At 47.4% G+C, this 27,165-nt stretch overlaps 1 protein-coding gene across 5 annotated transcripts; it reads left to right on the forward strand.

The window, feature by feature from the left end:
• The first annotated feature begins 1,276 nt into the window (after nt 1–1,276).
• On the forward strand, nt 1,277–26,814 carry LOC101742877 (uncharacterized). Of its 5 annotated transcripts, none has more exons than XM_062672234.1 (11): nt 1,277–1,413; nt 1,873–1,960; nt 4,066–4,222; nt 5,230–5,403; nt 20,382–20,522; nt 20,839–20,998; nt 21,321–21,438; nt 21,624–21,698; nt 21,788–21,842; nt 21,921–21,955; nt 22,108–26,814. In XM_062672234.1, exons 3-11 carry the CDS (start codon nt 4,132–4,134, stop codon nt 26,773–26,775), a joined length of 5,517 nt encoding a protein of 1,838 aa, XP_062528218.1. In that variant the 5' UTR covers nt 1,277–1,413; nt 1,873–1,960; nt 4,066–4,131; the 3' UTR covers nt 26,776–26,814. The 5 variants fall into 5 exon arrangements, with proteins under 5 accessions (XP_062528218.1, XP_062528220.1, XP_062528209.1 ...); XM_062672236.1 differs by having other exon boundaries at nt 5,233–5,403; XM_062672225.1 differs by lacking the exon at nt 4,066–4,222.
• Nucleotides 26,815–27,165: the final 351 nt, after the last annotated feature.

Raw genomic sequence — 27,165 nt, forward strand, 5'->3', positions numbered from 1 at the left:
CCTGGCTAAAGCGGCCGCCCTGAGGTTGAAGAAGAAACCCAACTATGACCGGTGTCCGGTCTCATTCGCGAAGCGTGTAATCCGCATGGACACGCTCGCCGAATGGGATCGGAGGTACAGCGCCGAACAAACGGCCTCAGTCACCAAGCTGTACTTCCCAATCGCGTCCGAGGCATACAGGATAATCAGAAATATCGAAATGACCAAGGAGGTAGCACAGGCCTTCACAGGGCATGGTGGGTTCTCCGAGTACTTGGCCAGGTTCAAGTGCAAGGAGAGCCCAGCATGCATCTGTGACCCTTACGTCGACGAGTCAGTGGCCCACGTGCTTCTGGAGTGTCCAGTCTTTGGCTCAGCACGATTCGACTTGGAGGTCGAACTGGGCCAAAGACTCCATGCGCGAAAACTCCCCAATTTAATGAAAAAAACCTGTGCGAGGAACTTGTTCCTAAAATATGCTATAAAAATTATAAAGGAGGTTAATAAAAGAAATAGAACATAAGAATTTTTTATAACATATAATATTTTAACATATTATTACTGTTGTAAATAACCTAGCTTAAGTAAATAGGATTAAGTGTACATGTACTAGGTTGAAGGTAGAATAAGGAAATGTAAATAATTATAGAAATAAAGAGTCCCAACAGCCCTACTCCCCTCCCCTCCTTTTAGTAACCGCAGCTAGGAATGCAAAGTATGAATGGAATGAATGAAAGTACGAGAGGAATAAATGCGAGAACTGGTATGATAAAGAGGCTCGGAATGAATGCGTGACCTAGTTTTTAAGCCCCTTATGGGCAGGAGTATAAAGTATAATTAAAATTAAAACAAAACAAAAAATGTAAACATGAATCTCTGGCTTTGTTGTTTGCTAGAGGTACGGAAAAAAAAAAAAAAAAAAAAAAAAAAAAAAAAAAAAAAAAAAAAAAAAAAAAAAAAAAAAAAAAAAAAAAAAAAAAAAAACCTAACCTAACCTAACCTAACCTAACCTAAGCCTAACCTAAACCTAACCTAAGCCTAACCTAAGCCTAACCTAAACCTAACCTAAACCTAACCTAAGCCTAACCTAAGCCTAGCCTAAGCCTAACCTAAACCTAACCTAAACCTAACCTAAACCTAACCTAAACCTAACCTAAGCCTAATCTAAACCTAACCTAAACCTAACCTAAGCCTAACCTAAGCCTAACCTAAGCCTAACCTAGAATAGACTACACTAGACATAGAGTTTGCGCACAGCGCATTGCGTTCTTCTTGTTTCCGCGACGGAGCGCACACCAGCGCACACTCAAGAACTTAAGATCATCTATGACAATTGACACATGTCAATCTTTGGGATTGTATTATTTTTCAATGAAATTTAAATGTGTTTATTTTAGATATTGTTTTAAATTACTGGTAAATTACACGGAGCATGTAAGTATTAGTATGAATATGTGTTGTGAGCCAGAGCTGGCTAACGATCGCCCTAAAGAGCTTTCACTTTCATCCTGTATGTAATTTATCTTACTCTACTCTTCGTTTCCGAACACCACCCCCTTCAGTTATAGTGTTTGGATCAAGAGCCTAAGCCTTCTCTTTACGTTGGTTACTTAGGTGCTCCTCAGAGCCGGACACCTTTTGAGAATTAACAAAAACTTTCTTCCGGATCCATCTCTCACTCACCATTCCAGAGTTAGTTTGGTTGATTCTGTTTCAGTTGGCAGTAGATCTGTGTGTTGCCACACAGAATAGTGCTTTAATTCAAATCTGATAAATTACAATCTTTACTGGTACCGAGTACTGTGTTGTGGTGGTGCGCGCGAGATATAGAAACGCGAGCTGTAGACACACGAGCTGTAGACGCGCGAGCTGTAGAGACGCGTCTGTGTGCAGGAGCGAGGGCGGAGTGGGTGTGGACCAGTGGAGGAGCTGCTACAGGCCCGACCTGTGCTACTCGCTGCTCAGATTGCTCAGGATCGCTGTAAGTGTGTTCACGGCTACTCAGCTCGACACTTCGACGCGTAATAGATAAAGGTATTCTGTAAAAGAGAGAAATTAAAACCCTACAATGGACATGTTCACGAGAATATTTGTCGTTAATTTTTTCAATTTTAATTCTGCCCTTCCTAAACGTTCTTTAGCAACTTGTTTAATTGGCAGGGAAATTGGAGTGGCATTTACGTCTAAGGATGTTAAAAAGACAATTAGGTCAATGTCACGTGGTAAGTCTCCGGGACATGACGGGCTCAGCATTGAGCACCTGCGTTATGCGGGCGTACACATCTCTAGAGTTCTCTCAATGCTGTATAGCATTTGTGTGGGTTATAGTTATTTGCCAAGGGAAATGATACGAACAGTAGTTGTACCAATAGCTAAAAATAAGACTGGAGACCTTGCAGATAGCAGTAACTATAGGCCTATCTCACTAGCTACTGTTATATCCAAAGTATTGGACAGCATGCTTAACTTTAAACTAAATAAATATGTAAATCTTCATGATAACCAATTCGGATTCCGTTCAGGTTTGTCGACAGAGAGTGCAATCTTAAGTCTTAAGCATGCTGTCAAATACTACACGCGGCGAGGAACACCTGTTTATGCCTGCTTTCTTGATCTGTCCAAGGCGTTTGATTTGGTTTCCTATAACCTCTTGTGGAAAAAGTTGGAAAATATTAAACTACCCACGGAAATAAATAACATTCTAAAGTTTTGGTATGGGAACCAGATCAACAATGTCCGATGGGCTGGGGCTTTGTCTCTTCCGTATAGGTTGGAGTGCGGGGTGAGACAAGGCGGGTTGAGCTCGCCTACGCTCTTCAACCTGTATATGAACGAGCTGATCGGCGAGCTCAGTAGGACCAGGATTGGTTGTTTCATAGACGGGGTGTGCGTAAACAACATCAGCTCCGCAGACGATATGGTGCTGCTGAGCGCGTCTATCTGTGGCCTAAGGCAACTTGTTTCTTTGTGTGAGGGATACGCCAAATCACACGGTTTGGTGTACAACTGTAAAAAGTCGGAGATCATGGTCTTTGAGACCAGGGGTGGGACGCATGATAAAATACCTCCCGTAGTACTCAACGGAACGCCATTGACAAGAGTTTATAAATTTAAATATCTCGGCCATGTGTTGACCCCTGATCTCAAAGATGATGAAGATATTGAACGAGAGCGGAGAGCGTTGTCGGTTAGAGCAAACATGATAGCTCGCAGGTTTGCACGGTGTTCATTTAAAGTCAAGGTCACCCTCTTTAGGGCCTACTGTACTAACTTTTACACGTGCAGCTTGTGGGCTGGATATACTCAAAGATCGTACAATGCTCTCGGTGTTCAATACAATAACGTGTTTAGGGTGCTGGTGGTGCTGCCCCGCATTTGTAGCGCATCAGGAATGTTTGCAGACGCGCACATAGATTGTTTTTACGCTACCATGCGTAAGAGGTGTGCATCTCTGGTAAGCAGAGTGAGGGCCAGCTCCAACAGTATCCTGAGCATGATCGCAAGCAGGCTGGACTGTGTATACATGGGTCGCTGTGGTGCCATCTCCCATGGGATGTTACCACAGTAATTCATTGTGATGTAAATATAACTACTAACATAGGTCTAAGTCTTATTAACAATTTATATGAGTCATGGATACTTGAAATAAAAACATTATTATTATTATTATTAATGTATGTACATATGTATATAATGACTCGTGGTTGTAACTAATCGAACACTGGGGTGTTCGCTCGGAAGCAGTGCCGGTCACTCATGGCGCACGTGGCACCACCTCCAGCCTACGATCGTCTGCGTCGTTTACTGATGATAGGACATCTTCTGAGTCCACCTGGGAAGGTACCACCACCCTACCTATTTCTACCGTGAAGCAGTAATGCGTTTCGGTAGGGCAGCTGTTGTACTGTTAAAAGTGAGACCTTACAACTCATGTCTCAAGGGGATGGCGGCATTTACGTTGTAGGTGTCTATGGGCTCCGATAACCACTTAACACCAGGGGACCGTGAACTCGTCTACCCGTCTAGATAATAAAAAAAATACGTACTACAATAGTAATACAAGTAATATAGTATATGTACGTACAGAGAACCCCTTAACGTCGCCGTCGCCATCCGCACACCGAGTGTTGTGTTGAGTGTGCATGGAGCGAGATGGAAGCAGTGCGTGGCGTGCCCGTGCTCACTGTGCTCACCGACACTCACACGACGCTACTACAGACCGTCCTGTGTGCTCAGCCACAAGGTACGTTGACGTGAACACAGCCAGCGTCATGAGACTAAACATCGCGTGTGTGCGGGTCCGTGTTGTGTTGTTCGGTTAGTTTTGGAGCGGTTCGGTAACAACAAAACCTCTAAAAACATTAAAATAAATCATTTGCACTACTACAATTTAACACTATCAATTATTCAGGTAATGTATTTAATCAGAGCCGAGTAAATTTTGTATCAACTAAACTGCTGAGCTGAACGAGCTCTCAGCTCCGAGGTTCGTCGCACGAGGGTGTAGGTTAGGTTGGAGGTTAGGTTAAGGAGTGAGCGGCCGGGGATGTACTCCACTCCCTGCCCGGAAGACTAGTCCCGGCGCAGCGTGGTGTTCCGGGACGACGGCGGCACCGCTGGGGAAGCCTGTCTGGCCGCCGTACAGTGACAGCTGGTGTCATCGACGTCGCCTCCACGATTCCGTCGGCCAGGTGTCCTCAGGGGTGCCGCGTGTCCTGTTCGCCCTACCTACCCTGACCGGAGTTCCGCAGGAATCGAACGTCGGGAGAGAGTGATCGATGGAGCTTCGTAGGTAGTCGTTTTGTGTCCGACGTCCCTTCCTGACCCCCAGACCCTAGTTTCCTAGATGCACCGTTAAAAAAAAAGCATATGGCACTGTAAACGACTGATAATTCCCTCAGAAACGCGGATACGATTATATAGCAGACTCGATGGGTTGTGGCAGATATCTGAGACGGAGGGAGCCTTCCCGAGCAGCTGCCTGATAGCCGTCAGCCGGCTGGTTCAGTTTGGCTGTACTGTATTTAGTTTACATTTATTTGTACAAATTCTCATTTCGAAATCGGAAAGGTTTTTCTTCGGTTCTCTGTTTATGTCAAATGAATCTTCTTTACTCATGAAATATTGAATACTTATTCCGTTAACAATTGAATTTATGTCAATCGAAAAAAAAAAAGTTTTCAATAGAAATCGTAATGTTCAAGTGGTCTAAGTATAAGTAAGGGAATGCTTGTTGTTGCCCCGACATAGCAGCGGCTGAGACGCAGCCTGCACCGGTCCCGAGCCGGCCCGCCAGCGTCGGCGCCGGTACCAGCACGCAGTGTGCGGGGAGGCGGCACCCGCCCAGCGCCGCCAGCCACAGCGCGCCGCGGCCGGGTGCTGGCTGCGAGCCCACCCCGCGGAAACGAACTCGATGCGTACTCGGTTAGTTAATCTTATACCTTTAAACGAGCAATTCTTATATATATATATATATATATGTCGGCGCACGACTTAGATCACAAAGCGCATCCGCACCCTTTCTCAGCGAGCGCCGCCGGCACACCTGCAACGGTCGACGGCAGGCGGCTTGGATCACAGAGGGCGTCGGCACCCTTTGATGACTCGGATCACCGGCATATTTGCAACGATCAACGGCAGGCGGCTTGAATCACAGAGCGCACCGGCACCCTTTAACGGCTCCGGTCACCGGTACACTTGCAACGTTTGTGGCGATCGGCTTGGAACACACACCGCAGCGGCACCCTTTGATGGTGCGGGTCGCCGGCACACTTCAACGTTCGCGGCGGGCGGCTTGGATCACATACCGCAGCGGCACCCTTTGATGGCGCGAGTTGCCGGCACACTGGCTGACTATAAAAAGAGCTGCTGTACAATCCTTAGCTCAGAAGCGAGCGAGTCACCGTATCAGACAGAACGCTCCTGCGTAATATACGCTCTGAGTTAACATTTCTGGTTTTATTGACTTACGAAGACCACCCGCTTACCATGTCGCTACCCGAAAGTGGAAATACTCCAACATCAGAAGAGGGAACACCACGTGACGAACAACGGCCTAATGACGTAATTCAAGCTATGGCAGACGCATTTAAAACCACGATGAACGATATGATGACTCAACTGTCTTACGATCATCGCGTAACCTTGACTGAAATGAACGGCACCATGAAATCAGAAGAAAATACGCGAGTGCGCATTGCCGACGTTTATTTTCCTACATATGACCCCGATTCTAGTACCGATGTACACGATTGGGTAGATCTTATTACACGTACTCAAGCAGAATATGGACTTCGAGATCATGAGGTACGATTAAAAGCAGCAAGTGTATTAAAAGGTCGTGCAAAGACATGGGCAGATAGTAGCCTCCTAAGGACAACAACCTGGACGGAAATGCGGGATGACATGTTGCAAACTTTCGAACCCGAATCCAGGTACTTTGCAGATATTCTGAGTTATAGAAATTACACCATTGACGAGGCAGAAAACATTCAAGATTTTATTTCAAACGTGTGGCGTATGTTCAAAAGGATAGTAAAACCTCATCCAACGGAACAGGATGCAGTAGAATTTGTCATTGGGAGCATTGGAGATGAACGGATTCGGACAGAACTGCTCAATAGCAAGTCAAATACTGTTCCGGAGTTAATTGCTATAGCCAAAACGTTTCGCAAACGAAAGAATATACCAACTAAACCGACTGAGTTCAGTAAGCAACCTCGTTTGAACTTTAATCGTGATAGATCCAACTTGACTTGTCATGTTTGTGGAAAAACAGGTCATTTTGCTGGATATTGCCCGGAAAATGCAATTCGACGTGGAACGTTTTCAGCATCAGGATCAGGAGCTTCTTTCTCATCAAGAGATTCGCCTGTACCATCCATTAAGGAGTGTTCCTACTGTAAAGGGACTCGACACACTACAGAAAGATGTTTTAAAAGAATTGCTGACGAACAACACAGTAAAAGAGTGAATCTATGACGGAGTACTGAGACTAAGGCACATATTAATGCCTTCATGATAAAGACTGAACAAAACAAATTGGAAGAGCGAGGCAGATTTTTCTGCCATACAAATCTGTATTGTGGCTTTCGGGACAAAGAAAGAATACATCGAAGTGTTTGAAAGGAATCTGTCCAGTCCCGACTTACTCTCACGCACAATTAATTAATCTGAGTGCACATTATTGATATTTTCATTTGTCTTGAATTTTGTGTTGAGCTAGACCACTAATCACTTACAAATTATTGTTTTCAGTTCAGTGAAATCATCAGAGAAAGGCTTTCGACAAACAAAGTGACCTCTGGGGAACTGAATATTTCATTTAAATAATGTTGTGGAACAGCGGCCCTACAAAATGAACTAGTAGAAATAAAAATACTCTACTTCTACATAATGCCCCGTTCGTATACCAGAAATTCACTAAAAGTACTGATAGAAGAAGCGACTCTGATTTACTTGGATAGCCTCCTTATGCTTGGAAGATTGGTAGAAGAAACTTTACAAAGATTGTACTAAGTACTTTGGGCCGAATGGCACCACTACGGGAATTGAAAAAATCAGGAACGAAATGGATATGGACTGCCTCTCACGAAGTAACAAGATTAAACATAATCGATTACCGTACCTGCGCGCTGCTTCATACCATGTTCAAAGAGGGCGTACCAATTGAACTTCATACAGATGCAAGTGATGCTGATCCAACTATCACTCATATGAATTGGAGACTGTGGCTGTTGTAAGATCCATAAAACCTTTATGTAACTTTTTATACGACAGAAAGCTCACTGTTGTTACAGACTGCAATGCTTTGAAAACCTTTCGATATATGCAAGAACTACTGACAGGTGTGCATCGGTGGTGGCCTTTTCTGCAAAATGTTAACTTTGATGTCGAGTATCGTAAAAGAGAAAGACTAAAACACGTCAATTGTTTTAGTAAGAACCATATTACCCAGAAAACCCTTAACTTGACTTTGGATAAAGACTGGTTAGTAATGAAACAGTACAGAGATCCTTTATAAGTAGCCTAATCAATGATATCAAGAACAATGGCAATAAAAACACTGAATACTTAATCAGAGACGAAGTTTTGTGCCAAAAAGTTAAGCTGGAGAATGGAAGAACTAAGACTCTAAAAGCGGTACCACAATGCTACCAATGGAGTATCATAAATAATTACCACAAAGTTTTAAAACACTTTGGCTGGGAGAAAGCACTCGAAAAACTCAAAGAACACTTTTGGTCTGACAAATTGAGCTCAAAAGTTCGCAGCTTCATAGACAATTGCGTGGTTTGTAAAACTATGAAAAGTACGTCAGGCACAGCACAGACAACTCACTCACTGGGAAATTGAGTGGACCTGAAAAAGAATACGTCTTTGTACGGTTGATGCCTTTTCCAAATTGTTTTATTAAAGCATGCTACTAAGAAAAGTCAAGAATCGGCCTTGCAACTTGTATTTCTTTTTGGAACTCTCAAGAGGATAATCGTTGATGGTGATGGTGCATTCGTGTCCTAATATAAACAATACTGTAAAGAGTACGGCATTGAACTGCACCACATCGTAGCATACACGAATAGATCAAACGGCCAGGCCAAAAGAATTTTCCGCATCGTTAAAGATGGACTCACTGTCATTAGTAATATTCAGCAGGATCACTGGGAACACAACTTGCTATTAACTGTACAGTACCTATCCAAAGCAACTGGGAAAGCACCTATGGAATGGAGCTAATTTCAATTATTGATGAAGAAAATGAGAGCTAATCCTAAATTTTCTGTAAAATAGTGTCTGAAAGGATGACCGAACGGGCAGAGAAAACTAAAGCTAAATTTGATAGCACTAAAGCAAAAATGAAAGGAATTGACTAGGGTCAATACGATTTAACCCTTCCGGTTGGGAACCAAAGTAAGTCAAAAAGTTCGGGGGTTACGAGATAAAGAAGGTCCTTCCTAATGACCGATACGAGGTCAAGAAAATCACAGAACGTGGACCCAAAAGTAGCCCATGAAAATTACAAGCAGCTCCAAACTATGGAAAACAGAATGAGATTGCCGTGTCGGCGTATGAATTTCCATTAGAAGATTTGGAATGAGGCTTCTCTTTGTGTGCCTAACTTTGAACGCCAGCGAAGAGGCTTGGTTGTTCCAATATTATTGATGACATGTAACCCAGACTTTGAACACCAGCGCGTAGGCTTGGTTGTTGCAATATTAGTAATGGCGTGTAGGCCTAAGTCTGAACACCAGCGCTTGGGCTTGGTTGTTGATGCCGTATAGGCCAGACTTTAAACATCAGCGTGTAGGCCTGGATGTTGCAATATGAGTAATGGCGTGTAGGCCTAAGTTTGAACACCAGCGTGGAGGCTTGGTTGTTGATGGCGTGTAGGCCAGAGTTTGAACACCAGCGTGTAGGCTTGGTTGTTGCAATATAAGTAATGACGTGTAGGCCTAAGTCTGAACACCAGCACTTGGGCTTGGTTGTTGATGCCGTGTAGGCCAGACTTTGAACACCAGCGTGTAGGCTTGGTTGTTACAATATGAGTAATGGCGTGTAGGCCTAAGTTTGAACACCAGCGTGGAGGCTTGGTTGTTGCAATATGAGTAATGGCGTGTAGGCCTAACTTTGAACACCAGCGTGGAGGCTTGGTTGTTGCAAAATTATCAATGGTGTTGAGGCCATACTTTGAACACTAGCGTGCAGGCTTAGTTGTTACAATGTATGGTGTCGATACCCAACTTAAGTACCACTACCAAGATTCAAGTAATTTATCATTACAGGACTAATGCCGCAGAGACGCGTCAATTGCAGAATGGCCGTGTCGGCGCACGACTTAGATCACAAAGCGCATCCGCACCCTTTCTCAGCGAGCGCCGCCGGCACACCTGCAACGGTCGACGGCAGGCGGCTTGGATCACAGAGGGCGTCGGCACCCTTTGATGACTCGGATCACCGGCATATTTGCAACGATCAACGGCAGGCGGCTTGAATCACAGAGCGCACCGGCACCCTTTAACGGCTCCGGTCACCGGTACACTTGCAACGTTTGTGGCGATCGGCTTGGAACACACACCGCAGCGGCACCCTTTGATGGTGCGGGTCGCCGGCACACTTCAACGTTCGCGGCGGGCGGCTTGGATCACATACCGCAGCGGCACCCTTTGATGGCGCGAGTTGCCGGCACACTGGCTGACTATAAAAAGAGCTGCTGTACAATCCTTAGCTCAGATTCCGATTTGAGCAACCGACGCGCGTGGACGTGCTCATTGTTTTGTCGGAAGTGACTACCGGTGATAATAGATCATTGTTCGTGGCACATCTGTGGCCCAAGTGTTTCTCGGAATTTGTACCTGCGCCTAATTGCAAGGCATTGCCGCCCGGGAACTGTGCAGTGGTTATATTAACTCTAATTCTATTCTATGTATTCTATTCACTAAAATTTCTAAAATTCCTAGAATCGCTTCGGCCAATTTAGTGTTACCGACGCAGGGGCCTCGCCGTAAGGCGAGCGCGTGTTTAAGTCCTGGGGCCGCCCCCCCCCGGGCGAAAATCACGTAAAGATGGAGGAAAAACTTTTCATCGACTTCATTCGGGAAAAATATCCGTCAATCGCGCCCGAATTCGAAGCCTATAGGGCCTCATTTAGTAAATATTCTCCCCCCGCATCTCTCGCCGCCGTCGCCAAACATGCCTCGCAGGCATGCCTCGCGTGCCCCGCCGCCGGTCCGTGTTCAAGCGCACGTACGCACGCCGCCGCCGTAGCGTCTAAGGCCCCCGCCCCCGCTACCCCCGCGCCCGCGTCAATCACGTCAGTTTCGTCCGTCGCGACCTCAATAGCGTCTAGTTCAGGCTCCGATACCGAATCGGAGATGGACTTCGAGTCCGCGACTAGCCCTCAACCCGGAACCTCGGATGGGTTCCAAACTGGGGGTTGGTGCTTCCCGCTTCCGTAGGTTTTGGGGTTTTGGGGGTTGGTGCTTCCCGCTTCCGTAGGTTTAACCCGCGATTCCCTACAAGTGACCCCTGGGTGGTGCTAAACGGGAGCCGAAAACATAACCGGTGGTAGGACCTAGTCCGACTGGCTGGCGACCACCCTCCAACTAGAGTCCGCCGCCAAATAGCCTAGCTGTGTTCCGGCGTGTGGGTTGGAGAGCCAGTTCTATTCCTTCCCTTTCCCCTTCCTTGCTGGGGGTGAGTCTTGGTGACGCCTGGAACATGCGGAGCAGACGTGCGTGCGAGCTCACGGGGCGTGATTGTTTGACGGGGGTATAGGGAGACCCAGTGAAACGGTATCCGCTGCCGCCCGCCGGTCAGTAGGGGACCTGAACCCGGGTGTCTCTACTAAACTCCGCCCCGGGAAGCTGTCCCGCCAACCGGTGCAAAATCCTGTCGTGCGGTCGTCGTGCCGGAGTCGGAGACCGGAGTGGATCCCGGCGATCGCACGCAGAGTGGACTGGGGGCCCTTCCATGCCCTGCGTCAGTCTCTCACGCAACCCGTGGTCGAGCACGTACTATGTTCCGCGCTTCACTCAGGTGTTGCCTCGATCTCACCTCCAACATCCTACCTCTCCTAATCCTACTCTCCAGAAATATAACAACATAATTAATGAAGTCGAAAAAAAAGAAAAGGGTTTTACAGGCGGTTCCCCATTCCACATTTAATGTGGATTTCAGCAATGTCAGGGGCCTACATAGCAACCTTGACGCCGTACACCACCACCTTGAGACGGCGCAGCCTGCCCTGCTTTTTTTAACGGAGACGCAGATATCTGCTCCGGACGATACCTCATACCTTGAATACCCCGGCTACGTATTGGAGCACAACTTCCTGCGTAAAGCCGGGGTGTGCGTATTCGTCCGGGCTGATGTCTGTTGTCGCCGTCTTCGGGGCCTCGAAAAACGGGACCTGTCCCTCTTGTGGCTGCGCGTAGATCACGGGGGCTGTACCCGAATCTACGCGTGCCTGTACAGGTCCCACAGCAGTGATGCAGGTTCAGCTCTGTTTGAGCATGTGCAAGAGGGGACTAACCGCGTGCTTGAGCAGTACCCATCTGCGGAGGTGGTGGTTCTTGGAGACTTTAACGCTCACCACCAAGAGTGGTTGGGGTCCAGAACCACTGACCTCCCGGGTCGGACTGCCTACGATTTCGCCTTGGCCTACGGCTTCTCCCAGCTGGTGACACAGCCCACCCGTGTCCCAGATATCGAGGGGCACGAACCTTCTTTGTTGGACCTTCTGCTGACCACGGATCCAGCCGGATACAGTGTGGTGGTCGACGCTCCGCTTGGATCGTCTGATCACTGCCTTATCCGTGCTGCCGTACCACTCTCTCGTCCTGGTCGTCGAACGACGACCGGGTATCGAAGAGTTTGGAAGTATATGTCAGCAGATTGGGATGGATTGCGTGAATTTTACGCATCCTACCCATGGGGGCGGTTCTGCTTTTCCTCTGCTGATCCTGACGTCTGTGCGGGCCGTCTTAAAGACGTGGTGCTCCAGGGGATGGAATTGTTTATTCCGTCCTCTGAAGTGCCCGTTGGGGGTCGCAGCAGACCCTGGTATAACAATGCCAGCAGGGATGCTGCACACCTCAAGCGGTCCGCATACGTGGCATGGGATAGTGCCAGGAGACGTCAGGACCCTAACATCTCAGAGGAAAGGCGGAAATATAACGCCGCTTCTAGGTCCTACAAGAAGGTTATTGCCAAGGCGAAGTCGGAGCACGTCGCTAGAGTTGGCGAGCGATTGAAGAGCTATCCCTCCGGGAGCCGTGCTTTTTGGTCGCTCGCCAAGGCTGCAGAAGGAAACTTTTGCAGGTCTAGTCTCCCACCACTGCGCAAGTCCGATGACAATCTGGCCCACAGCGCGAAAGAGAAGGCTGACCTTCTGGTCAAACTCTTCGCCTCGAACTCGACTGTGGACGACGGGGGTGCCACACCACCGAACATCCCTCGGTGTGATAGCTCCCTGCCAGATATCTGCTTCACACAGTGTGCAGTCAGGCGGGAGCTCCGACTCCTGGACGTCCATAAGTCGAGTGGGCCAGACGGCATCCCCGCAGTGGTTTTGAAAACGTGCGCCCCTGAGCTGACACCTGCGCTAACGCGTTTGTATCGCCTCTCTTATTGCACTAACAGGGTTCCGTCTTCATGGAAGACCGCCCACGTCCACCCTATCCCCAAGAAGGGTGACCGGTCGGACCCATCGAGCTACAGGCCTATCGCGATAACTTCCTTGCTTTCCAAGGTGATGGAGCGAATAATTAATACACAACTCCTGAAGTATCTTGAAGATCGCCAGCTGATCAGTGACCGACAGTACGGTTTCCGTCACGGTCGCTCAGCTGGCGATCTTCTTGTATACCTTACTCACAGGTGGGCTGAAGCCTTGGAGAGCAAGGGCGAGGCTCTTGCTGTGAGCCTTGATATCGCGAAGGCCTTCGACAGGGTCTGGCATAGGGCACTTCTATCGAAGTTACCATCTTACGGAATCCCCGAGGGTCTCTGCAAGTGGATCGCTAGCTTTTTGGATGGGCGGAGCGTCACGGTCGTTGTAGACGGTGACTGCTCTGATACCATGACCATTAACGCTGGCGTTCCACAAGGTTCGGTGCTCTCCCCCACGCTTTTCATCCTGTATATCAATGACATGCTGTCTATTGATGGCATACATTGCTATGCGGATGACAGCACGGGGGATGCGCGATATATCGGCCATCAGAGTCTCTCTCGGAGCATGGTGCAAGAGAGACGATCAAAACTTGTGTCTGAAGTGGAGAACTCTCTGGGGCGAGTCTCCGAATGGGGTGAATTGAACTTGGTTCAATTCAACCCGATAAAGACACAAGTTTGCGCGTTCACTGCGAAGAAGGACCCCTTTGTCATGGCGCCGCAATTCCAAGGAGTATCCCTGCAACCTTCCGAGAGTATCGGGATACTTGGGGTCGACATTTCGAGCGATGTCCAGTTTCGGAGTCATTTGGAAGGCAAAGCCAAGTTGGCGTCCAAAATGCTGGGAGTCCTCAACAGAGCGAAGCGGTACTTCACGCCTGGACAAAGACTTTTGCTTTATAAAGCACAAGTCCGGCCTCGCATGGAGTACTGCTCCCATCTCTGGGCCGGGGCTCCCAAATACCAGCTTCTTCCATTTGACTCCATACAGAGGAGGGCCGTTCGGATTGTCGATAATCCCATCCTCTCGGATCGTTTGGAGCCTCTGGGTCTGCGGAGGGACTTCGGTTCCCTCTGTATTTTGTACCGTATGTTCCATGGGGAGTGCTCTGAGGAATTGTTCGAGATGATACCAGCATCTCGTTTTTACCATCGCACCGCCCGCCACCGGAGTAGAGTTCATCCATACTACCTGGAGCCACTGCGGTCATCCACAGTGCGTTTCCAGAGATCTTTTTTGCCACGTACCATCCGGCTATGGAATGAGCTCCCCTCCACGGTGTTTCCCGAGCGCTATGACATGTCCTTCTTCAAGCGAGGCTTGTGGAGAGTATTAAGCGGTAGGCAGCGGCTTGGCTCTGCCCCTGGCATTGCTGAAGTCCATGGGCGACGGTAACCACTCACCATCAGGTGGGCCGTATGCCCGTCTGCCTACAAAGGCAATAAAAAAAAAAAAAAAAAAAAAAAAAAAAAAAAAAAAAACTGTAACGCGCGGTAAAAAGCGTACTCGCGTCGTGGAGTCCCGGAGCTCCATGACGAAGCAAACCAAGTCCGCGACCGCCTCCCGACCGCAGGTAGTCGTAACGCCGGAGTCGGACTCCGCCCGCCGCGTAATCCCACCGCCGCGCCCAAAAACCGCGCCCGCGCCTAAAACAGTTGTCCCGCCCCCGCTGATACTCCAGGAGAAGTCAGCGTGGAATCGCGTATCCCAGGCCCTTCAGGCCAACAAAATTAATTATACCCATGCGCGTAACGTCGCGCATGGGATTCAGATTAAGGTCGCAACGCCGGGCGACCATAGGGCCCTCTCTGCTTACCTCCGAAAGGAGAACATAGGTTATCACACCTATGCTCTTCAGGAGGACCGCGAACTCCGCGTAGTGATACGTGGAGTCCCCAAGGAACTCGACATAGACTACGTAAAGGAGGATCTGATCGGTCAGTCCCTCCCAATAATTAGTGTGCACCGGATGCACAGCGGACGCGGCAGACAGCCATACAATATGATTCTCGTCGCGCTAGAATCAACCCCGGAGACAAAGAAAAGAATCTCATGTCTCAAAACGATATGCGGCCTCTCCGGGGTCACCATCGAAGCCCCCCATAAACGTGGTACTCCCGGGCAGTGCCACAGGTGCCAGCTCTATGGCCACTCAGCGCGTAATTGCCACGCGCGCCCCCGCTGCGTGAAATGCCTCGGCGATCACGCAACCACAGAATGTTCGCGTGTTAGGGAAACCGCGACGGAACCCCCAAGCTGTGTCCTATGCCTTAAGCAAGGGCACCCGGCAAACTACCGCGGATGTCCTAGGGCTCCGCGTAAACGCCCGAACCACCCAGCCCCCCGAACCGTCGACCCAAAGACTTCGGCGCCTTCAGTGCCGAAACCAGCCTTCGTACCGGCTGCGGTTCCCACCGTCTCGGCGTGGAAAAAACCGCTGCCGTATACGAAGGAGGGAACACAAAACGTACCCCAGCTCCCGCCTGCGACACGTCACGCGCCTCAGCCCCTGCTCGCACCTCGCCCCGCGCCCGCGTACCGCCCCCCGCAACCCTCAGTCGTCAACGACTTCGCGCTCGTGCGCGACTTCGTCACCGCGGTAAACTTTGAACGTCTGCGATCGTTCGCAGATGCTATCCGTAGGTCGGTAACCCCCGAACAGCGGCTCGCGGCCGCTTTCGATCACATGGACGTCTACGAGTCCGTGTCTCGCACGTTATAAAAATTCTTTACCGGTAATCAATGGCGCAAAAAGGTAGAGAAAAACCGTATTCCCTTACGTTAGCATTCTACAATGCTAACGGACTCGCGCGGCAACGCGATCAAATTTTCGAATTCCTCCGCGACAATCTTGTAGATATTTTGTTAGTGCAGGAGACCTGTCTGAAGCCCTCGCGTCGTGACCCGAAAGTCCTGAATTACGTCATGGTTAGGAATGACAGACTCACCGCCTCCAAAGGCGGGACTGCCATTTACTATAGGCGGGCCCTGCACGTTGTCCCTCTCGATACTCCCTCGCTCTTACATATCGAGGCGTCAGTGTGCCGTATCTCGCTGACGGGACACCAGCCGATCGTCATCGCATCCGTTTATCTCCCCCCGGACAAGCCCCTCCTGAGCAGTGACATCGAGTCACTGTTCGGCATGGGAGACTCCGTCATCCTGGCAGGCGATTTAAATTGCCACCACACTAGGTGGAACTGCCATCGTACGAACGTTAACGGTAGGCGTCTCGACGCGTTTATAGACGACCTCACTTTTGAAGTAGTCGGTCCCCCAACTCCAACATGTTATCCGTATAACATCGCGCTCCGTCCGAGCACTATAGACCTGGCATTGCTTAGGAACGTAACTCTGCGCTTACGTTCCATCGAAGCACTGTCAGAGCTCGACTCAGACCACCGACCTGTCGTTATGCAGCTCGGTCGCCCTCACAACCCAGTCACTGTTACGAGGACCATGGTGGATTGGAATAAGTTGGGCACGTGCCTAGCCGAAGCCGCTCCGCCAATCCTCCCTTACGGCCCGGATTCGAATCTATCCCCCGAGGACACCGTCGAATCCATAAACATCATTACCGATCACATCTCTTCCGCGATCATTAGATCTTCAAAAGAAGTCGATGTGGAGGACAGCTTCCACCGCATCAGACTATCCTCCGAACTTAGGAATCTCTTAAGAGTTAGGAACGCGGCAATCCGGGCCTACGATCGGCTTCCCACGCATTCAAACCGGATTCGGATGCGTCGTCTACAACGCGAAGTCCACTCCCGCCTAAGCGACGCGCGTAACGATAATTGGCATAGTTATTTAGAACAACTCGCGCCCTCCCACCAAGCATACTGGCGACTAGCTAGGACTCTCAAATCCGAAACTACCGCTACTATGCCTCCCCTCGTACGCCCTTCAGGCCAACCACCGGCATTCGATGACGATGACAAGGCTGAGCTGCTGGCCGATGCACTGCAAGAGCAGTGCACCACCAGCACTCAACACGCGGACCCCGAACACACCGAGTTAGTCGACAGGGAGGTCGAGCGCAGAGCTTCCCTGCCGTCCTCTGACGCGTTACCACCCATTACCACTGACGAAGTTAGAGACGCGATCCACAATCTCCAACCTAGGAAGGCATCCGGCTCCGACGGCATCCGCAACCGCGCGCTAAAACTCTTGCCAGTCCAACTGATAGCAATGTTGGCTACAATTTTAAATGCCGCTATGACGCACTGCATCTTTCCCGCGGTGTGGAAAGAAGCGGACGTTATCGGTATACATAAGCCGGGCAAACCGACAAACGAAACATATAGTTACCGTCCGATTAGTCTCCTCCCGACGATAGGAAAAATTTACGAACGGCTCCTTAGGAAACGCCTCTGGGATTTTGTTACCGCGAACAAAATTCTCATAGACGAACAGTTCGGATTCCGCTCTAAACACTCGTGCGTACAACAAGTGCACCGCCTCACGGAGCACATCCTGATAGGACTAAATAGGCGTAAACAAATCCCGACCGGCGCCCTCTTCTTCGATATCGCGAAGGCGTTCGACAAAGTCTGGCACAAAGGTTTAATTTACAAACTGTACAACATGGGAGTGCCAGACAGACTTGTGCTCATCATACGAGACTTCTTGTCGAACCGTTCGTTTCGATATCGAGTAGAGGGAACTCGTTCTCGTCCCCGTCAACTGACTGCCGGAGTCCCGCAAGGCTCCGCGCTCTCCCCGTTATTATTTAGTTTGTATATCAATGATATACCCCGGTCTCCGGAGACCCATCTAGCGGTCTTCGCCGATGACACGGCTATCTACTACTCGTGTAGGAAGATGTCGCTGCTTCATCGGCGACTCCAGATCGCAGTAGCCACCATGGGACAGTGGTTCCGGAAGTGGCGAATTGACATCAACCCCACGAAAAGCGCAGCGGTGCTCTTCAAAAGGGGTCGCCCTCCGAACATCACTTCGAGCATCCCACTCCGTAGTAGGCGCGCCAACACCTCCGCCGTTAGTCCCATCACTCTCTTTGGCCAGCCCATACCGTGGGTCTCGAAGGTCAAATATCTAGGCGTCACCCTCGACAGAGGGATGACATTCCGTCCCCATATAAAAACGGTACGCGACCGCGCCGCGTTTATTCTAGGACGACTCTATCCAATGCTTTGTAGTCGAAGCAAACTGTCCCTCCGCAATAAGGTAACTCTCTACAAAACTTGTATACGCCCCGTCATGACGTATGCAAGCGTAGTGTTCGCTCACTCAGCCCGCACCCACTTGAAATCCCTTCAGGTTATTCAATCAAAATTCTGCAGGATAGCCGTCGGAGCGCCATGGTTCCTTAGGAATGTGGATCTCCACGATGACCTGGAGCTCGACTCATTTAGTAAGTATCTACAGTCGGCATCGCTGCGCCATTTTGAGAAGGCGGTACGACATGAGAACCCTCTCATCGTAGCCGCTGGAAATTACATACCCGACCCAGTAGACCGAATGGTAAACCGTCGACGTCGCCCAAAGCACGTCATTACGGATCCTCCTGATCCATTAACGGTGCTCTTAGGCACCACAAGCACCGGTCACCGTCCTCGTCGAACCCGTCGCTTGCGACGACGACGAAGGGCTCGACGAGCGAACTAACCCATAGACACAGCCCACTGAGTTTCTCGCCGGATCTTCTCAGTGGGTCGCGTTTCCGATCCGGTGGTAGATTCTGCGAAGCACTGCTCTTGCTAGGGTCAGTGTTAGCAACTCTCCGGTTGAGCCCCGCGAGCTCACCTACAAACGTTAGGGTGAAGCTGAAATAGCCTCTCAAGGCTATCAGCATAGGTAGGGGAAAAAAAAAAAAAAAAAAAAATCCTTAGCTCAGAAGCGAGCGAGTCACCGTATCAGACAGAACGCTCCTGCGTAATATACGCTCTGAGTTAACATTTCTGGTTTTATTGACTTACGAAGACCACCCGCTTACCATGTCGCTACCCGAAAGTGGAAATACTCCAACATATATATATATATTCATATATATAATCTGAATCTAGGAAACGGCTCCAACGATTTTTATAAAATTTAGTATACAGGGGATTTCGGGGGCGATAAATCGATCTAGCTACGATTTATTTTCAGAAAATGTTGTTTTAATCGTGTTTTCAATTTTCAACTTTATAGATTGACTCTTCCCGACATCGATTGGTGAATAATAATACTATTTTTCTTAATTCAGAGCAACTAACTACTTTAAAGACACAACAAGATGGCGTTATACAAAAAAAAGAAAACCTCATCATCTATACACATTAAGCTCAAAAGTTTGCTACTTGTAGGCGCCTTCTACTGAAGCGAAGTGAAGTGTTTTTAGAAACATTACATTAACATTATTTTGGAAAACTTAAGGGAAAAAAACATTACCATATATTATGTACATAATATTGTTATGCGCTTTGGCTCAAAATAAATAAAATAGTAATTAATACTCAATTTAATGATCACGACACTCAAGGTAGGTTCCAATAGCACAATTCAGTTTGATCCGTTTATTGTTTTGCTTCGAGTAGAACTGATTACAAATTGCCATCATGTCGTCTTAGCTACGCTTTCTAGTTGTCACGACATGTCTACAATTTTCCAGTCTATTTCCGATAGTACTACTCGTTTTAGTACGCGTTTTTAGTGCTTGAGAACAGATGGCGCTACTAGTACTAACATAACATTTCTCGAACGTTCCCGATAGTAGGTACTGTTTTGATATCTGTTTTAACTATTTGAAGATAGATGGCCTTACTCGAAACAGCATAAAAATAAAAATAAGAAGTTGCCAGTGTTTCTCTGTGTTAACGAACAAGCTTGAGATTTTCATAGTTTTCGGTATTTGTAACCTCTGCTCGTGAGACAAACGGTCGCACAGACAGACGGACAAGAAAGTGATCTTATAAGAGTTCCGTTATTTACTTTATTACTTACTAGCGACCCGCCCTCGCTTCGCTTCGGAAACTGTAATTTATTATTGATTTCTCCACTATTTAATGGATGTTATTATACATATAAACCTTCTTCTTCAATCACTCTATCTATTAAAAAAAACCGCATCAAAATCCGCTGCGTAGTTTTAAAGATTTAAGCATACATAGGGACAGACAGATATAGGGACAGAGAAAGCGACTTTGTTTTATACTATGCAGTGATTAACGGAGCCCTGAAAAATTCTTGTAGATGTAATCGGTGATACATTTGTTGGTTGCAGAGGGAGCCCAGCACGAGAGCGATGAGTTCGCGCGGACGCTGCGCCGGTACCCCGCGCCCCCCGCGTCCCCCGCACCCCCGCGCCGGTCCGCCTCCGCCGAGCTGCTGCAGAGGCTGGTCGACTACACCGCGCGCACCAGCTGTCTGTACACATTCATCCACAGATATCAACTAAATAAAAAAAGAAAGCAATGGATTGCCGACCCATATAACTATTTTTATAATTACCTTTAACCCTCAAGTTCACTAGTGTTTTTTATTTAATTTTATTGCCTGACAATGTGGATACAACATTTCATAATGATTGGCTGAGTAGCTAAAACATTGAAGCGGAACAAACAAGGGTTCATTTGTTTGTTTCATATTTATCATATTATAATATAATGTAGTTGCATTATGTAAAAAAATTCTTCGGTTAATAAAAGTTTATTTAAAATGTTTTATTGATATTGTTTCAGTGACTGCGAGCTATGATTCGAAACATATTCGTTTTCTAAAACAAAATGATCAGAACAGAGGGAGACACGCGCGGCCGAGCAGCGACACGCAGACCCCCGCGCGACCCCCGCGGGGTTCGCGCAGTCACTCGCCCGGGGACCGCAGCACGCACCGCCCCAGGTGAGGTCGGGTCCTCTGGACACTCCCCGGGCCGGTGTTATGGTGCCAACCTTACATTACCGTAACAGCACAAGTCACGCTCTGATTTACTGCAGTAGGGTGTAGAGTAGGGCCCCGGTATAATCGAGATATGTGAGAAGAGGAATCGTGAGGCGGACCGCGCAGTGGGTGTGGCGCTATTATATATGCTCCATGTATCATGATGGTCAGTCAGCGATCACAACTGCTAAGATCTCAATAAGATCACAGTTATAGAATTAATAAAATAAATACAACTTTAAGCCATAGAGTGTTTATTTGAGGCAGGTTATAGTACTGGTAGTTGTGTGTGTAGAGGGCGATGGTCGGGGTCCGCGCGGGGGGCGGAGGTGCGGTACCTGCGGGAGGTGACCCGCTGCCTGCGCGACGTGCTCACGGACACTCACCGCCCGCAGCACGAGGTGAGCCCGCGCCTACACCGGCGACAGCTTCGAACGCGCTGGAACAAGAGACGCAGACACATTACTAAATTGTCCCAACAAGAATACAACCAGACAATCTGTGATCGGAACACAGGATACCTTAACTGATTTATTGTAACAAGATGGCAACCTTTTAGATAATATAAAAATACAATAACTTCTAGTTGTGTCCGAGGATGCAGAGTCGATACGAGCACCACCGCAGACATCGGCACGCGGATGGCGCCGGCGGCCGAGAGGTGAGTGCGGGCACCTCTCCCACTCTCCCACACGGACGAGGTCCCTCGGACTCCGCACGGTATAACTAATGACTGTGTGTCCATTCCAGAGCGCTGGCTCCAACAACATTAGTAACAACTACGCCGACAACATGGATGCACGAGGTAAGGACGACGGATACAATATGTAGTTGCTTACAATATTGATTGATCATAAATTGACTGCTTCGATGTTCTGTACAGGATCGAAAAGAGGACTGAGAGAAGTGACGCAAACGGTGAATATTGCCACTTTTCAAAATTAAGAGATCATCATCAAATATAATAAATAAAGTTCAAGAAAAAAACAAAAAAAAGATATACCTATACTCTTGAACCTATATAAATATTTTGGATAATATATTTGTTCAATTGTTCTTTTGTTTTCCAGAAAAATGACATATCGAATGTAAAAAATGGAAAAATATGTTGTCGTTGTAAGAAGCCGCATCCGTGTGCCTCCAAGTGCAGACCAAGCCTCGGCCAAGACCTGGAATATCAGGTCACAGAACAAGTACTGAAATGGCTCCAACACCTGCCTGTTCCCGCCGACGACACTGAAGCCAATGCAAAGCGGAGGAAGGACGTCGCGAAACAAATGGCCAAAAACTTGGCGCAAGCAGTCAGGGCCGGTGATGTTGACCGCATTAAACCAGTCATAGTACAATATCTTCAAGAGATGCCGATATGGTTCCCAGGAGATGATACAGTGAAAAAAATGTTCACGAATGAAATAATTGATAAACTATTAATGCACATGCAACGCTTAGTTTACCATGAAACACTCAGAGGTGACATAAATAACTGGCTCAAAGATTTACCTCTGGCCGGTAAAAGTGACGATATTTCTAAAGAAGATGCTGTTAATAATATTTTAAGAATAATGAAAGACGTTACACAGAAGAGTGATAAATCTAGCTTAAAAGGTAAAATAGAGAGCATTCTTAATAAGCTACCGGTAGCTAAAGATTTTGACAAAAAACAAATGATTGGCAATATTGCAGATAATTTAGTTAATAAATTTATCAATAAAGAAAGCATATTATCGTCTAATGAGAATAAAATTAAGGAGACAAGCACTGCAAGTAAACCTAAAGAAGATAGCTTCACGAAACTAATAAAGTGTTTCCCAAAACCTTTACAAGATCTCTTATCTAAAGAAAACTATGATCATTATGAATTAGAAGCGACAAGAGAACAAATATCTAGTTATTTAGATTCACTTCTAGACACTATTGATATCCGGCTCAATGCACGAACCAAAGAAAAACTAACACATCGATTTATGAATAAAATAAGAAAGCAATGTAAACGCGACGGTGCTAATGACGCCATACTTGGAAAACATATGAAACCAGAGAAAGACTTGGAGACGGCGACAGACAGTTCAGATGTGGCTGATACAACAGCACAGCCGCAACATGTTTCTGACAAATATAGTGCAGGTAACACCGACAGCAGTTTCCCAGCGTCCAGTTTAAGGAGACGAATTAACAACGATGTGTCTCATGTGTTGGGAAGATCCAATGTAATAAGCGACTACTCTGGAAGTACACTCGAGATGAACCTGACTAACATCATGGCAGATCAGATAGTACGCGGGGCCACTCGCGGCGAGGCAGCGCGCGAGCTACACAGCTTTCTCATTAACTGTAGCGTTCCTGCAGAGCAAGCTGAACTCATCACGGTCGGCCTGCTGGAGAGAGCCAGGGAGATACCGGAGAGCGATGACAACGACGCCGACCTCACGTCGGGAGCTGCAGCGAGTGGCGCGCGCCGCTACGGAAACAAACCCAGTCAAAGGGAACGTAAAGACAGCCGCAGCGGTGTGGGCTCGAGTCCTGATCGGAATATTACTGCACACAGTGCGAGCACAGTGCGAGAACATTCGAATGGACTTGTCGAAAGGTCATGGCAAAATGGTGGGAATAATGAAACATTTCAGAAAACCCAGAGATTAAACTTTCAAGCATCATCTCCGCGAGAAGACACACGTGCGTCTTATGAACAACGCGATTCATTCTTTGGGTTGAATGTGTCTGATATACATTTAGATGGGGTTGCGATGTTCAAAAACAGAAAAGAGAAAAGGAATGAACAATTAACAAACGAACAAAAATACACGAAGGAATTGCACGACGTCATAGACTCGTGGGTCAATGACCTTCCTTTGAACCTGGATGTGACGGGAGGACAAAATTACAAGACTACTCTCATTCACGATCTGGTCGGAGATATTGTGGATCGAAACAAATATTTGGCACTCAATAAAAGAGCGAAAAGTTCAGATGAAGATGATTTAGAGCATCTACGTTATCAGGTGTTCAGGTGGCTGAATAAACTGGTCGATGCTCGAGAGCTACCTAATATAATGGCCGGGACTGACCAACTCATTTCTCGACTCCGCCACATAGCTGTACCGCTGTTCAAACAACCGAGCGGCGCTAGAACCCTCTCTAAGCGAACACGAGCTGAGATCCCGCACTTTAAAGATGTTTTGGAAGATGAAATCTCTGTTTGGATGGATGAAATATCTCCGAATATTTTGAAAACACACAACAAGAGCTCACGCGACAATATGGTGAGGGCTTTAGCAGAAAAAGTGATTCAAAGCGACGGAAGCAACATCGATAGTGAGGTGGGTCGATGGCTGCAGGACGTTCTCCCGGACGCTGACGCCGACGTCGTGAAGAAGATGAGGCAGAGTCTCAGAGCGATGCTAGAGAGTAAAGGGTTCACGGATAAGAGTCACGTACTGCGGCAAGACACCGGACAGTTCATTGAGGAGAATCTGAGCGGTGCTATCATGGACTGGCTCAACCGGCAGCCCTTCCGTTCCCTCCGCCAACAAGACGCGCCGCTACAGGAGCACGTAGCGACGGAGCTAGCACGAGCCATGGCACGACTGTTTGAAGAAACTGAAACAGAGCGTCAAGACTTTGACGCAAGCTTGCACTTCCTCGAAATAATAAGGAAACATTTGAAACTATTACCAATAACTATTGATCAAATGGCGAATGAAGAATTCTTTTCCAAAATATCACAAGAATTACTGAATCATCTACAGGGTCTCAAACTGTTTCAGAACCTCACTAGCAGGTATGACTATAGTTTAATACTCAGCTCTGGGATCTTGAAAGAACAGGAACATAAACTTCTACAAGGATATCGGACAACTAAAAATAATAAGAGTATTTCAGAAGAAAAACCGTATGAAACTAACAGTAACAGTATAAAAATGACTTCTCCGCTAAAAGCAAGCATCGGTGAACAACACGATTCAGTAGGATCAGGTTTTATTAACAGAGGGGGGATAAAGAAAACCGCGGACATGCTCTACGACAGCATAGTGAAGGCATGCCGCGATATACCCGCTCATGAAGTTCCAACAGAAACTAAACAGGAAATCGCGAACAGACTCATTAATAAAGTAGGTGATCTCAACATGCAGCCGGAGATATTTAATGATGACGTTTTGTATAGAGAACTTCTCACGGAAGAGTTGGAGGATGTTTTGGAGGAGCTACAGGTAAAAAGTAGTTTAAATAATTTCAAACAAAATGTCCTCGGGAAAATAAATGAAACCCGAAACCAAATTTTAAATTCCATGTCTGGTCAAACTTACAGACTTAACCTTAAGCACATATTAAGTACAAGTTTACCGTCCACTAACGAGATGAGTCACGATGAGCGCGCGCTCTTCGAATTGCTGCAGGACGATCTAGTGGACGCGTTCGTCAATGTTCGTTGTGCGAGCGGAAACGAACAACTCAGGAAAAAATACAAGAAAGACCTCACTGAGAAAGTCACCAAGTTTTGTAACGATTATCTGAGTAAGTTTCCAGCTTCGCCGATTGGTAGCGACAGGTTGAATGAGGATTTGTACAATGCATTAAAGTCGGTCGCGTTACCTGAAGCAGGCGCGCTGAAAAATGAAGCAGAACAAACAGTTATCAAAGAGAAGTTAAAGGGGTGGATCTCGGAACTACCCCTCGAACAGCAAACACCTGAACGTCAGTTACGGACAAACAAAATTATTAACATTTTGGCCAAAAATCTACACGATATTGAAGGCAACAAACCTCAGCTCACAGATACAGAAACTGAACAAATTACAAAATTAGAAGTTATGAAATGGCTAAAGAAACTGCCGATGAAACCTGATCGAGACAAAGACATAGAGGATTTTACAAACAGGCTGATCGATAAACTGAAATCGAACAAACCCTCCCGGAGTTCGGGTCCAGCAGCTGAACTGTCCGCAGATGACGAGTGGACAGACGTATCTAGTTCGGCCAGACAGGACTCCTCTACGCAAACTTCTCGAGCGCTGAGACCAGCCGCAACAGCTAGCACATCTGTACAACTTCCCAATACACTTACGCAAGAAGATCAAGCTCATCTCAGTAGAATAAGAGAAAGAAGTAAACATTTGAAGTCTTTACACCTCAAAGACGCTGTAGTCAGCGCTGGGGCTCCTGAGGAGGAAAGTCAGGCTAGTGTAGTGCCAAAGAATACTCAGCGAATTGAGAATGAAGCACAACCTTCAACTGAAAATGAAGATAAACAAAATTCTAAGACGATGGATGAGCAATCCCTCACCGGGCGAGATTCCCAAATCTCCCAATATTCCAAACACCTTATAGATCAGATCACGGAGGTTCCTCATATCGCCGGGAACGGTTACGGGGAATCCGTGCACAAGGATGCTTCTTCTGTGGGAATATCTCAAAATAATGAAGGTACGAATGATTCTAAGATTAATAAGCCAAAATGTAAAAACTGCGGTCAATATCAGAGAGCGTTTGAGATAGAAAATCGTTGTCACCGACCGAGTTACAACGAAGATAATGGAAGACGGGGTTGTGGTGTAGCGCCTGGCGTCAGGAGACGGGAATGGCTACAGGGCACGGAGGGTTCCTGTGAGAGTGGCAGGCGTCGGGTCCTGCCTTCAGCTGAGGTAAGCGGCCGGGGCTGGGAGGCTCAGCACTCGCTGAGGAGATGTCCCAAGTGCTGCGGAACGCGCTGCCCTCACCCTGCTTACTTGTACTTCAGATGATTGTTGTTGCTGTCTTGTAATAAATAATGTTTCTGGTGATTGTTTAAGTATTTTATAACAATACATTTAACAAGCGCGATTGAGAGGTGCGCAGGCAGGTGACTTCATCCCACGTTAACTTGTGAGCTAGTGAGAGGGATAACTGATTTACGAGTATGGTAGAAAAAGAGAGTGATGTACTCGGCTGTGTTTGCATTGTGTATCTATATAACTTCTGTTATACATATATCTGTAAACTATCGACTGAAACTTAATTTTTTTTTGTAACAGTGGCAGAATATATTTTTCATGCTTATTCAAACACCCATTGGCAACATTTTAAAATTAATTCTATAACTTTGCGTATTAACTACTTTTAATTTATCAAATTCAAATTAGGAATTAGCATTG

The sequence above is a fragment of the Bombyx mori genome, chromosome 2 (assembly GCF_030269925.1).
Source record: "Bombyx mori chromosome 2, ASM3026992v2".
Taxonomy (NCBI): Eukaryota; Metazoa; Arthropoda; class Insecta; order Lepidoptera; family Bombycidae; genus Bombyx; species Bombyx mori.